This window comes from Lissotriton vulgaris, chromosome 12 (assembly GCF_964263255.1).
Source record: "Lissotriton vulgaris chromosome 12, aLisVul1.2, whole genome shotgun sequence".
NCBI classification, from domain to species: Eukaryota; Metazoa; Chordata; class Amphibia; order Caudata; family Salamandridae; genus Lissotriton; species Lissotriton vulgaris.
The window spans coordinates 8,169,387-8,181,481 of NC_141700.1; the positions used below are offsets into that span (position 1 = coordinate 8,169,387).

Here is a 12,095-nt window from a genome sequence, read left to right on the forward strand (position 1 = left end):
GTTGGGATGGGCTGAGTCTGTGAATAATTAATAGCTCAACCTGTGAGTCTAAGGTTGTATGTGCGCGGCTTGTTCTTTATTTTTGATGTACTATGTGTTGCCTTTACTGATAATTCTCAGAGTACCCTATCCCCTTCCTGCTGTGACTTCACTCCAGTAGGCGTCTCCCTTCTGTCAATGACCCTCCCCCATCACCTGGGATTCTGACCTTTTCAGGTGCTGGATGATGTACTGCAGCGTTGCGCGGTTCTCCTGCGGCAGGTCTTGCAGTAATTCATTAAGCTTCGTCACCATGGCAGTAACCTCCTTGTTCGTCTCGGGCCCCTTGTCCAGGAGCTCTGGGGCCTTTCCAGCACCAGCTTGCAGGCTCTCCTTGGCCAATCCCATCAAGCCATTGTACAGGCGGAATGGCATGATAGGCTCTGGAAGCTGAAGAAAGGGACGACAAGCACAGGTGTCATTGGTTCTTAAGTGAGTTGTAGTAGACTCTCAAGGGCCAATTTAAGCAGAATTATAGTTACTGTTGTCATTTAAAAAGTAGCTAACGATGGTAAGGTGTGTTTACTGAACATTCCAAATGAAAAAAGTACCAGGAAATGCTCTCCTCCTGTCCTAGACCCTCCAGTTCCCTTCTTTTCCCAACTCCCATGTACTTCCTCATCTTGAATGCCTCCCTTCTTTAAAGCCACTGTTTCAGACCTACTGCTGGACTTGGCCCTTATGGCAGGTTCACCCCTAGACTTTTTGCTTGTAAAGGTGACCGGGTGATGGTGATTTTTGGGGTTCTGCGCACTTTCACTGTGTCCCAGTGGAAAGTGCGTGCGCACTCTGAGTGCATGTGATGAGATAGGCCTGCCCTCCCATAGGAATGCATGGGGAATGTATGTGTCCCTGGTAGTTCCTGATGCGTGGGGTGTACAGGTTTGAATCTGATATGTGCGAACTCGTGAGAGTGAATGCTTCGCAATGGTGTGTGTTGCATGCATGTGTCATATGTAGAAGTGCAACTTCTAGGAGTTGGCATATTAATATAAAATGTGTCTGGCGTGTGATTGGCTGGAGCAGGCTGGTGAGCCTGGCTCCAGGAAGGCTGGATGGGTCTGCCCGGTGGTGAGTGGGAGATTAGCATGCTGATGGCTGGGGAGGAGTGTACCTGTGGCCTGAATGAGGCTGGGTTTTCCCCAGACAATGCTGGCTCCGCCCCCTGTGGTGTGACTGATGTCCCTAGCCCTGCCAGTGAAAGAAAGGGGTGGTTGGGCCATCAAGGGTACTCAAGAACCAGCTGCGACTGGTTCCGCCCCCACCCTGCACCTTCAGACAAAGGAATGTACTGTATAAAAATGGGGCTGTGTCCCCACAGAAGTTGTTCTTTTCCAGGATCCTGAGGGGGGCTGTTGCTGCTGCTCGGCCAGGGGACCGCCACTTGGGGCGTCTCTCTGCCTGGAGACCCAGTGAGCTGGCTCTGGGCCCAGCCTCGCCCCCCCCCTGCCTTGCTGAGGGGCTCTGCCTGGACTTTGGGGGCCAGAGCTCTCCCCTAGCGCTTGGGAGCGCTCGATTTCGGCCCAGCGCTTAATAGCGCTATATTTGCTACTTTTGCGCAGGAGGCGCTTTAAAAATTCAGCTAGCGCAGGGAGCGCTTTAAATTGCCTTTTAGCGCTGAGGAGCGCTTTGTCCGCCCAAGTGAGTGCCACCTCGCTTTTATTTGTGAATTCCTGGGAGGCTATCCCGGATTGCGGCAAAAAGAAGTTCCCCTCGGCCTCAGCAGCGCGACCCGGAGCCTGGGAAGCTCGTCTGCAGGGCCGCGCTGCCATTGGCTGTCTCGCCAGCCTATCAAGCTTTAGCCTGGCCGGAGGGTTGCCCGGCGACGGGAGAAGCGTCCTCGAGGACGTGGGGGAAAATGGCGGCCTAATCGCGGCTGGGGCGCCGGCCGCACGTACTGCCCAGGAGGAAGAAGGAGCCCAGCGTCTTGTCCTCGGCGAGGCTCTCGAGGGTGAGAGAGCCCCGCCCGCGGCCCGGCAAGGAGGAGAGCCCCGTGGTGACCGACCTGGAAGAGGGGCCCGGAGTCTCCGTCGAGAGCGCCCAGCACGCCGCCAGCAGACGGAGCCGAGGAGGAGCCCCCGCCCCCCAGAGTCCCGGTGAGTGCTGCGCTGTGTCTCCGGTTGACGGAGGCCGCTCCAAAGGAGGGGGCATTGTTGTTTTGAGCCCTGAAGGCTCCGCCAGTGGCCGCAGTCGTGCAGAGAGCCTAGCGAGGCTCAGAGGGGCATCTTGGCAAACTCGAGTCCCCAGAGGTGGGACTCCAACGACGGGCCAGTATTCTCGAGTCCCCCAGAGGGGGGGACTTCCACAGTGAGGCGCCACAGTTGTTTTCAGAGCCCAGAGAGGCTCAAGGTGCCATAATTGTTCTGCGAGCCCCGAGAGGCTCAGTGGCAGCCACACCTGTGTATTTAGAGCCCTGAGAGGCTCAAGGGGCGCATCTTGCTTTCAGAGCCCAGGAGAGGCTCCCAGCCCACAGCGTCTTTTAGAGCCCAGAAAGGCTCTTGAGTGCCTTGCATTTGTTTAGAGCCCAGCGAGGCTCACAGCCAACATTGTTCCAGAGCCCTGAGAGGCTCTCCCCAGTTGCCCAGCACTTTGTGGGCAACTGCTCCGTTTAGGACCCTGACTTTGGGACACAGGGCGTCCTAGCCCCAACAAGGCCAGAGGGCCTAGGGACAGTCACAGGTGACGACTTACGTGAGTTTGGCGCAATTGTTCATTTTGCTTACACCTCTGAATGTATTGTTGATGCATCATGTGTTTTCCTCTTTACACCTCTGAATGAATGTTATGCATTGCATCATGTGTTATGTTATTACACCCCTACAGGTATTGTGATATGTAGGTGGTTGTTTTCTCCCTAGTACAGGTGGTGCTAGTGAGGTCCTGTTACCAGTGATTACTGGTTGTGTGATTTTGTGCTACACTGATTTTACTTTCTAAAGTGCTATTTCTGAAAGTATTGCTTCTAAAAGTGCTGATACCCTTGACAGTGGTCCAAGTGGCCCTGTCCTGTACAAATATCCCTTGTAAATTCCGCCCGTGCCTGTTGGCACAGTGTAACAAGATGTGTGTTTTATCTGATGTATATTTTTATAATACAAAGGCTATTTTTATATAACCTTGTGTGGAGTTTTCCTTTGTGGTGGGCCTTTGGTTGTTGTTGCTGGGGTGCGTGCGCAAATACTTAACTTACATCGCCTCCAAGTTTAGCCTTGCTGCTCGCGCCACGTTACCTAGAGGGCGAGTAGGGGTTATCTTGGCGTGTAACTCCCTTGCCCTGACCTTAGGACTGGTGATCCCTGACTGACCTTGACGCGAGTCTTGGCCAGCCAGGATCCCATTTCTAACACCTACCCTCCTTCACTAAACTGATTAGACCTAACGATCCATCCTAGGTCATCCTTTACCCTCAAGTCTTTGCTATAAGCCGCAGGCTGTGAGCGGGGATGTTTCAATCAATGAAGCGTCTTTTTGTTGTATTCTTTAATATCGATCATTGCATGTATCCTGTGCTGCATCAATTTTTAATATGAGGTTTAGCTCAGCCGCTTCTTTTTCATTCGAAGTTTAGCTTTTATTTTAGATTTTGATTTGAAAGTGCCAGCAATGTCTCCCTGCTTTTAAAACAAGCCAGATATTCCTTCAGAAGGCCAAATCTAATCTTGAAACTGATTTTTTGTAAGAATTCCTCTGTAGGCCCCAACACTTGGACTTTGGCCTCTGTGTAATAAAGTTAAAAAAAATTAGGTCCTATCATTTCTCATATCTAACCTTTCCTGGCATTTTCCTAAATTGCTTTATAATCCTCTGTGAGAAATGAGTGGTCAAAGTCCAGTGTAGCCATGGACTGAAAGCTGTTCATAGAGTTCTTACTGCTCCACAAAAGTCTTTGGAAGTTAGATTTTTTTTAATGCTTTCTACATCAGTGCCTGGAAATAGGGCTATGTCGTCCGGAGAGGACTGGTTTGACATGCGATTTGTCACCTTCTTTATGTATGATGTAATATTCCATCCTCATTACCACCAGCGTCTGGTAGTTGCCCTCTTCCCCCCCCTCCCCAAAAATCAAAATACCCTTAATCCAAAGAGTGATTTTCTTCTATATCTTTAGCAGTTGCTGGGATCAGTGGTGGTGTGACTGCCCTTTGAGGCTGGTCTACCTGAGGTGGGGGCAGGCATAGGTTGTCTGGCACTCTTTGAAAGGTGTCCATCTCCTGTTGTGAGGTTAACAAGAATGCAGTAGTCACCGGGATGACCTCGGATTCTGTTAGCAGTGATGAGGTGCACAGGACTGAGAAGGGTTGTCAGATGCGCAAGCCTGTGGCTGATAGTCCTCCTGCTGGTAAGCATCCTTTTCATCCAAGGTCTCTCCCTCACACATAACATACATTCAACTGTTCAGGGCTATAGGCAGTCTCCGAGGCATGCTGGTCACGGAAATATTCTTCCAACTCTGAATCCAGAGGTTGGGTGAGAAGGTAAAAAAGTGACTGCTTTAGAAAAGACAGGTGACGTAGTCAACTGTCTTATTTTTCTGTTGTAAACAAATTTGACGTAGATGATAAAGGAAGGGTAGACATTGGAACTAAACATCTAAAGGTCTGTACTGTAGTTGACAATTGCAGTGTCATTGACTAGTTATTTTTTCGTCGTCAATGATATGGAAGTCACTGGTGGGGACTGGGATTGTAAGGACTTCAAGAGAGCTGGTTTTTCTCAAATGGTTTTTGTACAGGCTGGTGTTTGTCTTATCTTGGGTGGTAAAAAATAAAATCTAGTTTTTCTCCGTGAGGAGGTGGCTACGGACGCCACCTTTATAAAGGTGCTTGGTGGAGCACTTTTCACAGAATCATTCCCAGATCAGGGGGCATCCACCTTAGGAGGAGTCATGTCTTCTTTTCCAGTAGATAGAGGGCCAGTCTCTTCCTCCTCTATCCTTCAGCGTCTTTGAAGGATGTTCAATGTTGCAGCGTGAAGCCTTTTGCCCTCGATAAAGACGACAAATGCGTTTCTCATGTGGGTCATCACTGAAGGTATTTTTCCGACCACAGGTGGAGCAGGATTTGAAAAGAGATTTTTTTGTCACTCTCTGTCGGTCACAATGATAGTGACAGAGGAAAGGTCTCTCTGGTCCAGAAAAATTAAGATTTTCCAGAAAGTCACTTCCAAAACAACTTACAGTATACTGAAAGCTGCAGGTGGGGCTGGCAAGCTCCAGAGCAGACCAAAAAGAATCAGGATATCCTAGGGTTTCACAAGTAAATTAGGCTATGCCAATTCGGGACACGCCAATTAAATATGCACACGTTTAAGGGTTAGAGCACATGCACAGAGTCCTGTTTAGCAGGGCTGAGAGCATTTCTGAGCCATTACACCAGTACCTAGTAGTCAAAGTGGGGGCAAAAAGCAGGTGCTAAACCTGCAAAAGGCCTGCTTCCTTACAGTATATTAATGACATTTGTCTTCCAAACTAAACTGAACTGTGATGTGACCGGTTTTACTTGTCTGCTCTATCGTGTTTTCTATTTTAGGTTTCATGTGTGCCCCCTCACGGGATCTTACCTTTACAGCTGTTTGAGTCACTGAAGCTCAGTTCCAGTGTGTATGTGTGAACTGCAAGAATGGTATCATGCTGTTCCACTAGGACTGGCTTGCACTGTGTGCCTCTCGTGTTTGCAGCCTTTTTCAGCTGTTATCGTTTGTTCTGAGACTGCCGGGGCCTGCATTCACGCCTCGAATTGTACCTGCATAAAGCGCCTCTCCTTGGCTCATGCCCTAGTTGACATTTCTGCTCAGTAGCAAGCTAGGCCTCAGTCAGTCCTGCAGTCCTCCCTCCTGCAGTATCTTACCTGCCGTAGGTACAGTTTCAGGACGTTGCTTAGATCATGGGGAGAGGCGTGAGATAGTTCCACCAGCTCCTTTCCGTTCTCAAAGGCCTGACATAGCTTCTCCACGCGAGTCTTCACCCCGTTCACACGATATATTCCCTGTGTGAGAGAAAACAGAGGAGTATTGGGACATGGAAAGCATGGATGCATAGAGTACAAGGACACAGCCTCCCACTGGGACCTCTGCAGCAACCAAGTTATTTTATTCCCTTAAGCAAAGAATGAAAACCAAAGTATACTCCGGTGGACCCAGGGTTCACTGTGAACGCAGCTCTGGGGAAGTGAGAGGCGCCCACTCTCGTCGCTCTGAGAAATAGTTCCTGTCAGGGGAGGTGGGGGTGGGAGAAACTGGAGTGTAAGCGAGCACCCATCGTCACCTTCATCTTCATAGCTCTCTTCTCGATCTCAGAGATGCACTTTTTGATTATGAATGGAATCCCATCAGCGCTCTCCTGCGATGCCTGCAAGAAGTCTCTTCCGAAGAGCAGCAGCTTGCCCTGGAGCTTCTTGTGCCCACACTGAATGGCCAGGGTCTCCAGGCACTTCTTATGACAAGCCAGGTAACACTGTGGAGAGAGAAAGGGCACTCAGAGCAGGAGAAAGGGACCTAAGCGCAGAACAATACTGTGAGGACATGAGAAAGCTTAAATGACATTAAGAAGAACTTCAGAGCCAAGAGAAGGTGCCCCTGGAGCAGAAGACCTTTGGGGAAGAAGGGACACTGAGGACAAAAGAGGGCAGCATCGAAACCGCGTCTGTGGGGCCAGGCCCCCCGGGGAGGATGAGCAGGGGCCTCTGTTGTCCAGAAAGGACCCAGAATATAAGAGGAGAAACAAGTGGCGTGAGGAAGCAGCCTGAGGAGCGGAGAAGGGGCCTTCAAAATAGATGTTAAGGTGTATGGACCGTGTGTCGGGAAGCACTATGAAGGCTGATATGGGAGTACAGCTAGAGCAGGGTTGTGTTTGAATAAAGGCAAATATTTTCTGAGTACAGCACATCGAAGAGCAGTCATCTCAGTGAATAGAAAAGGCTGTGAGTAAAGTCAGTAAACTTTGGAAGAAAAGGGCAGCCAGGGTGACTGCAGTAGACAGTGTGGCCATAGGGCTCATGACTGGGGTCACGCAGCAGGGGACAGGATGAGGGGATTGTGAGGGTAGATCCTACCTGGGTCAGGAGAGGGCCTACGAGATATCAGGAGAAACAAGGTAGACTGTTGAATATTAATGTGGTTTTAAGTTCTAATGAGTCTTCTTTCTTGAGCTCCAGATTTTCATGTATTTGGAACATTGGAAGGCAAGGACAACTTTTTACCAAGTCTTGGAATAACTTTATTTTTAATGCTAAGCAGTCGAGTCGAATTGTCAACCTTTATGCCGTGTTCCTGCTGGTACATTTATTTATAGACACATATGTACCTACGTTGAAACCTGAAAGACAGGAGTGCACTTGCACCATTAAGTGTGCGTCGAGTGTGACCGGTAAAGGAGATGTGTGCCTTCATCACACCCTCCGTTGTCCTCAGTCTTTGGAACCTGAGTGATACTTGTGGTATTGTCTCTGTGTATACTTTGCTGATGCAACTTCTGTGGGGCACTTTTTCTGAGGCTTATCACATTTGTGCAGGGTTACCATCCTAGAGCACCAGTGACTGATCCCGCACATGATCAGTTGCTATCCTAAGCCAGCGCGTGGAAACGCGTTTGTGGCGAAAGACTCAGAAGGTTCAGTCCCCTTTCTGCCTCTGAGGATAGAAACAGAAAGGGGACTCGGTTTGCATCTTGGCACATGAAAAGGGTGAAGGCTGCCCTGGCATCATCAGCATGGAAAACAAACGTCTGGAGAAGGTGAATGAGAAAGGAGTACAGGGTGGTTAAAAGAGAAAGCAATACAACTGGTATTCCTTTATAAACAAAGATCCAATGGAAAATTAGTTCAATGTATTTTCTACATTCTAGTTTTCAACAATGCCAGATCACCTTTATGATGTTTGCCATTGCTGTCTAGATTCTGGTGTATTCGTTGAACGCTATAGGGTTGCATTAAAAGTGGCCTGTAAATTCCAATGAGCCTGGTAACATAAGTTACCATGGCCATCGGAACTCCTGCAGCTGAAATCTCCTTGTGAAAGACTGCGGGGAAACACTAGCTTCCACAGATTATTTGGCCAAACATTTGTGTTTCCTATTATATACATGTCTCTGGAATTGCCCTCCCAGTAACGGTAATTCTGGAGTGGCAAAACACTCACAGTTTTTCCTGGCCACTTGTAGTCTAGCAGTGAAGCTTCTTTAGAAAGTTGAGAGAAGCCCTGCGTAGGCGGTCAGAAATGGAGCGGGATTGTGCTTCAGTTAGTAGCTATTGGAAAGTGGTCTTTAGTCTTGGAGCCTTTCCCTCCCACCACCTCACTTCGACTTTTAGGAAAGTGGAGCTACCATCTAGTCTGGAGCTTTCAGGGATTGTAAGAGCACCGGGGCGTAGTGTCAATCTCTCGCATGGGTCCAACAGCCATGTTATTGGAAGGATAGGGTCTGTCCACCCCATTGCATCAGGGTCCTTGTTCCCTTACTTCATACCTCCTCGCACTCTGCTCCCTGGAAGTAGACGTAGCTGTTGCATTCCCTGCACTTGGACGGAGTGCGCAGCTTCCTCAGCCGGTGTGTCTGCGCAGCCTTGGATAGTCCCATGTTCCTGAAGGGCCCCGTGGGCAGCGGCACAGGGATCTCTTGGTCCATTCCATTCATACCTGAAAAGGGTGTTCAAAAGAGCAGTTCTGTGAATAACCTTTACTGTTGCAAGGAAATGTTTGTCACAAATTAAAACGCCATTTACATCAGAAACGACACACTGCCCTGTTAAGTCCAGCCATGGTTTGTCTGTGCTCGCCTGTGCAGTCCCCCTTCCCCCGGTTCTATTCAGCATGCATGAAATGCCCATGCTCCCCGTTTAAAGTGACTGTGAAAATTGCATGTCGTGTCTCAAGTCACTCTACCCTGTGCTGTGACCTGCGAGGGGACGTGGTCACTGCTCTGTCTGAAGTCACCGTGCCCCCATCCTTCTTTTATGAAATTACTGTAGCTATGCCTTATCCTCCGAAAGGTCTTGTGTCCTGTACGTTCTAAAGCAACTGTGTTCCACACTCTGTCCTCTCAGGTCATATGAACTGCTCTAACAGAAGCAACAGTATTGTATGCCATCTGGCTCTAGCTCTGTTGCATCTGAACTGATCATACCTCATCCCCTTTATGCAGTCGCCGCACCCCCATAACTGCTGTATGCACCCAGCCCTGGCCTGTTAGAATTCTCGGACCCCGTGCTCTTATTTGTCTCAAACAATTCTGTACCCTGTGCCCTTTAAGTCAGAGGCTTTCTGAAGTTTCACAGCCCTTCATCCTTCACTGTCCAGCCACTCTACCCTAGGCGCTGTGCGTCGGAGGTCTCGTGCCCTTTCTCATCTAAAGTCTCTGCGTCACACATCCGCCTCTGCCTAGAGTGACTATTCATGATTTATGTGCACTACCTTCTCTATAGTTTTTCTACTTCTTGCTTCTCACTGGGCTATGCCCTGCCTGCAGTTATTGTACCTCACAACCTATTCTGCCCTGTGCAGTCAGAGGTCAAGGGGCTTGCCTTGTCTATACGTATCTTAATCTAGAGCTCGTGTGTCCTGACTCGTATATAGTTAGTGTATACTTAACCCTGTCTTGTAAGATCATATGACCAATGACAGGTCACTGTGACCACATCTTACCCTGTGTGAAGTTACTGTACCATTCGCCCTCTTGTGTGAGAGATTATATACACCATGTCTTGTCTATAGTTCTTGTGCAGTATTTACTCATCATGTGTTCTACCTTGTCTGCAGATACTCTGTCCTTCACTTTGCCCAACGAGAGGGCCTGTGCCCTCTAAGAGGTGATAGTGACCCACATTCTGCTCTTTTTAAAGGTCTTCCACCTCGTGCGTTGCCCTGGGAGAGGTCCTGTGTCCTACTCTGACCTATATTTTAATGTTGTTAAAGGTACGCTAATGAATGACCTGATATTTTACACAAATAAAACAGCTAAATGGTGCAATGCCTTCACAAGGATGCTTGCCATAAATGCTACGAAAAACATCCCTCATGGCACAAAAATAATGACCTCACCATCAAAAAGATGCAGAGCTGAACTAAGCATTGCCATATATAAATCTGGAATTGTGTTGATACAAGCAGCAAATAGAGAACTAGAGAAATTTGTCAAGATATTCCAAACGGTAAAAGACTCACTAGAAGACCCAAGATACCAACTACACCTGACCCCACCAGTAGACACTCCTGACATCAACGATATTACTACCAGAGGCGCCAATAGAACTAGGGGCCACCATGCTCAATGCCCTAACCCGGTAGATATATTTGAAATGGAAATGACAGTACCTGAGAACGCGACAGAAAGAACAGCGAGATCTACTTATCAGGCGAACAAAGAACAGGACCTGCTCCAAAGAGAAGAGTCGTCTTCGCTTCCAAACGATGAGACTTCCCACGTAGAGCGTACATCGGCCCGAGTGTAGTACCCTATGATAACCAGGAATTGGATGAGGCAGAAGATACAAACCTTCCTTTACCTCTCTATAGTACTATACCAGCGTCTTGTAGACCCTCGCCCACAAAAGCACTCCCAGCATCACATAACTTAGCTAACACTTTCGACACCTCCAATAGATACGGAACTGACAATCAAACAAGGGATACAAAGAAAATGGCTGCGGAACTGAGAACAGATCCAAAACGGAGAAGAGCAGAATGCAAATCCCGGATAAACAGGTCAATCATCCCTAAGAAATCACTTCAGAACAAGAAAGATATTAAAGAGCTTCAGAATCTTGTTGGCAAGCTGGCACAAGTCACTAATAATACCTTACAAGCGATTGAAAAAATTGGAGAGATGACGGTGAGCACTCACTCTAAGGTCACGCATATTCAAAATCTCGTACACTCCTCACAAAGAAAGAGTAACGAGACGGCCATGCCTTTAAAAAATAGGCACAACCGACCAGATAGGACAAAATCATTGTCAAAGGAGGAAACTCTGGCCTTAATCCGAACATATGAACTACCGGACCGCGAGGGAGAGGAAAGAATCAAAACAGTACCACTCGACTCTAACAGAACATCCAGAAAGAATGATAGGAAATCCAACCCTCACAATTTACAGCACGTCCAGCTAACAACAACAAAATCCGAAAATGTGAACCTTAGTAACACAGAAAAACCTCTGACTTGTTTACTACTCAACTGTCGTTCGGCAACCAAACATGCATCGGACATAGCGGACCTCATCATCAACAAGGACATTGATCTGGCAGTCCTTACAGAAACTTGGCTTACGGAATCATCATCCCCAACCATGAATCTCTTAGTACCACCTCAATATAACATTTTGAGACTTGATAGACTTAAAAAGTTAGGGGGAGGTATAGCCTGCATTCATAGATCAGATATAGAGGTCAAACAAATTCAAGCCGACCCGCTAGAATCCTGCGAATATCTAGGTCTTAATATAAGATCAACTAGCAATCAAAGATGCAACTTGCATACATTTTTACCACCCACCAGGCGATAACGCAAAGTTCACAGAGGAATTAATGGAGATCTTAACGGCCAACTCTAACAACGAAGCCAATAACATATTTCTAGGCGATTTCAACTTACATTGGGATGACTGCAATAACAAACTGGTCAACCTGCTTAAAGATTTCCTCGGCAAACTAAACATCATCCAAGCGTGCACACAACCCACACACTCGAAAGGAGCGACGTTAGACTGGATTATTTCAAGAAACAAAGATACATCAATCCTCTCCATAACTCCGTGTGACTGGTCTGATCATCATGCCATAACGTTTGTGATACCCATAGTAGAAAAAGGCATGACCATCCAACCCTTCAAGTCCAAAAAATGGATTCGAGACACAAAAGAAGCGAATATTGAGCTATTGGTCGAAAGCTGTGAGAGAGACCTAAAGCCACCAAGCAACCTGCAGAATGTTAATGAACTGACCGATCACTACATAACAGCAGTCGAAAATATCGTCAATAACACCATGCCATTAAAACTGAAAAGTGTCTCGGAGAAGACAAAAAATCCTTGGTTTAATGGGGCACTAAATGAAGAAAGGCGCAAATTG

The 12,095-nt window shown here is 47.8% G+C and overlaps 1 protein-coding gene across 6 annotated transcripts in view; it reads right to left on the reverse strand.

Moving 5' to 3' along the window:
• ARHGAP45 (Rho GTPase activating protein 45) overlaps window positions 1-12,095 on the reverse strand; it is a 136,636-nt gene that overhangs the window by 11,099 nt on the left and 113,442 nt on the right. For all 6 annotated transcript variants that reach the window (XM_086946706.1, XM_086946709.1, XM_086946710.1 and 3 more), the window contains 4 exons: window positions 8,498-8,667; window positions 6,302-6,490; window positions 5,886-6,023; window positions 209-429 (listed from right to left, as the gene is read on the reverse strand). In XM_086946706.1, the coding sequence (XP_086802832.1) occupies window positions 209-429; window positions 5,886-6,023; window positions 6,302-6,490; window positions 8,498-8,667 (718 nt within the window). The remainder of the gene's footprint in view (window positions 1-208; window positions 430-5,885; window positions 6,024-6,301; window positions 6,491-8,497; window positions 8,668-12,095) is intronic.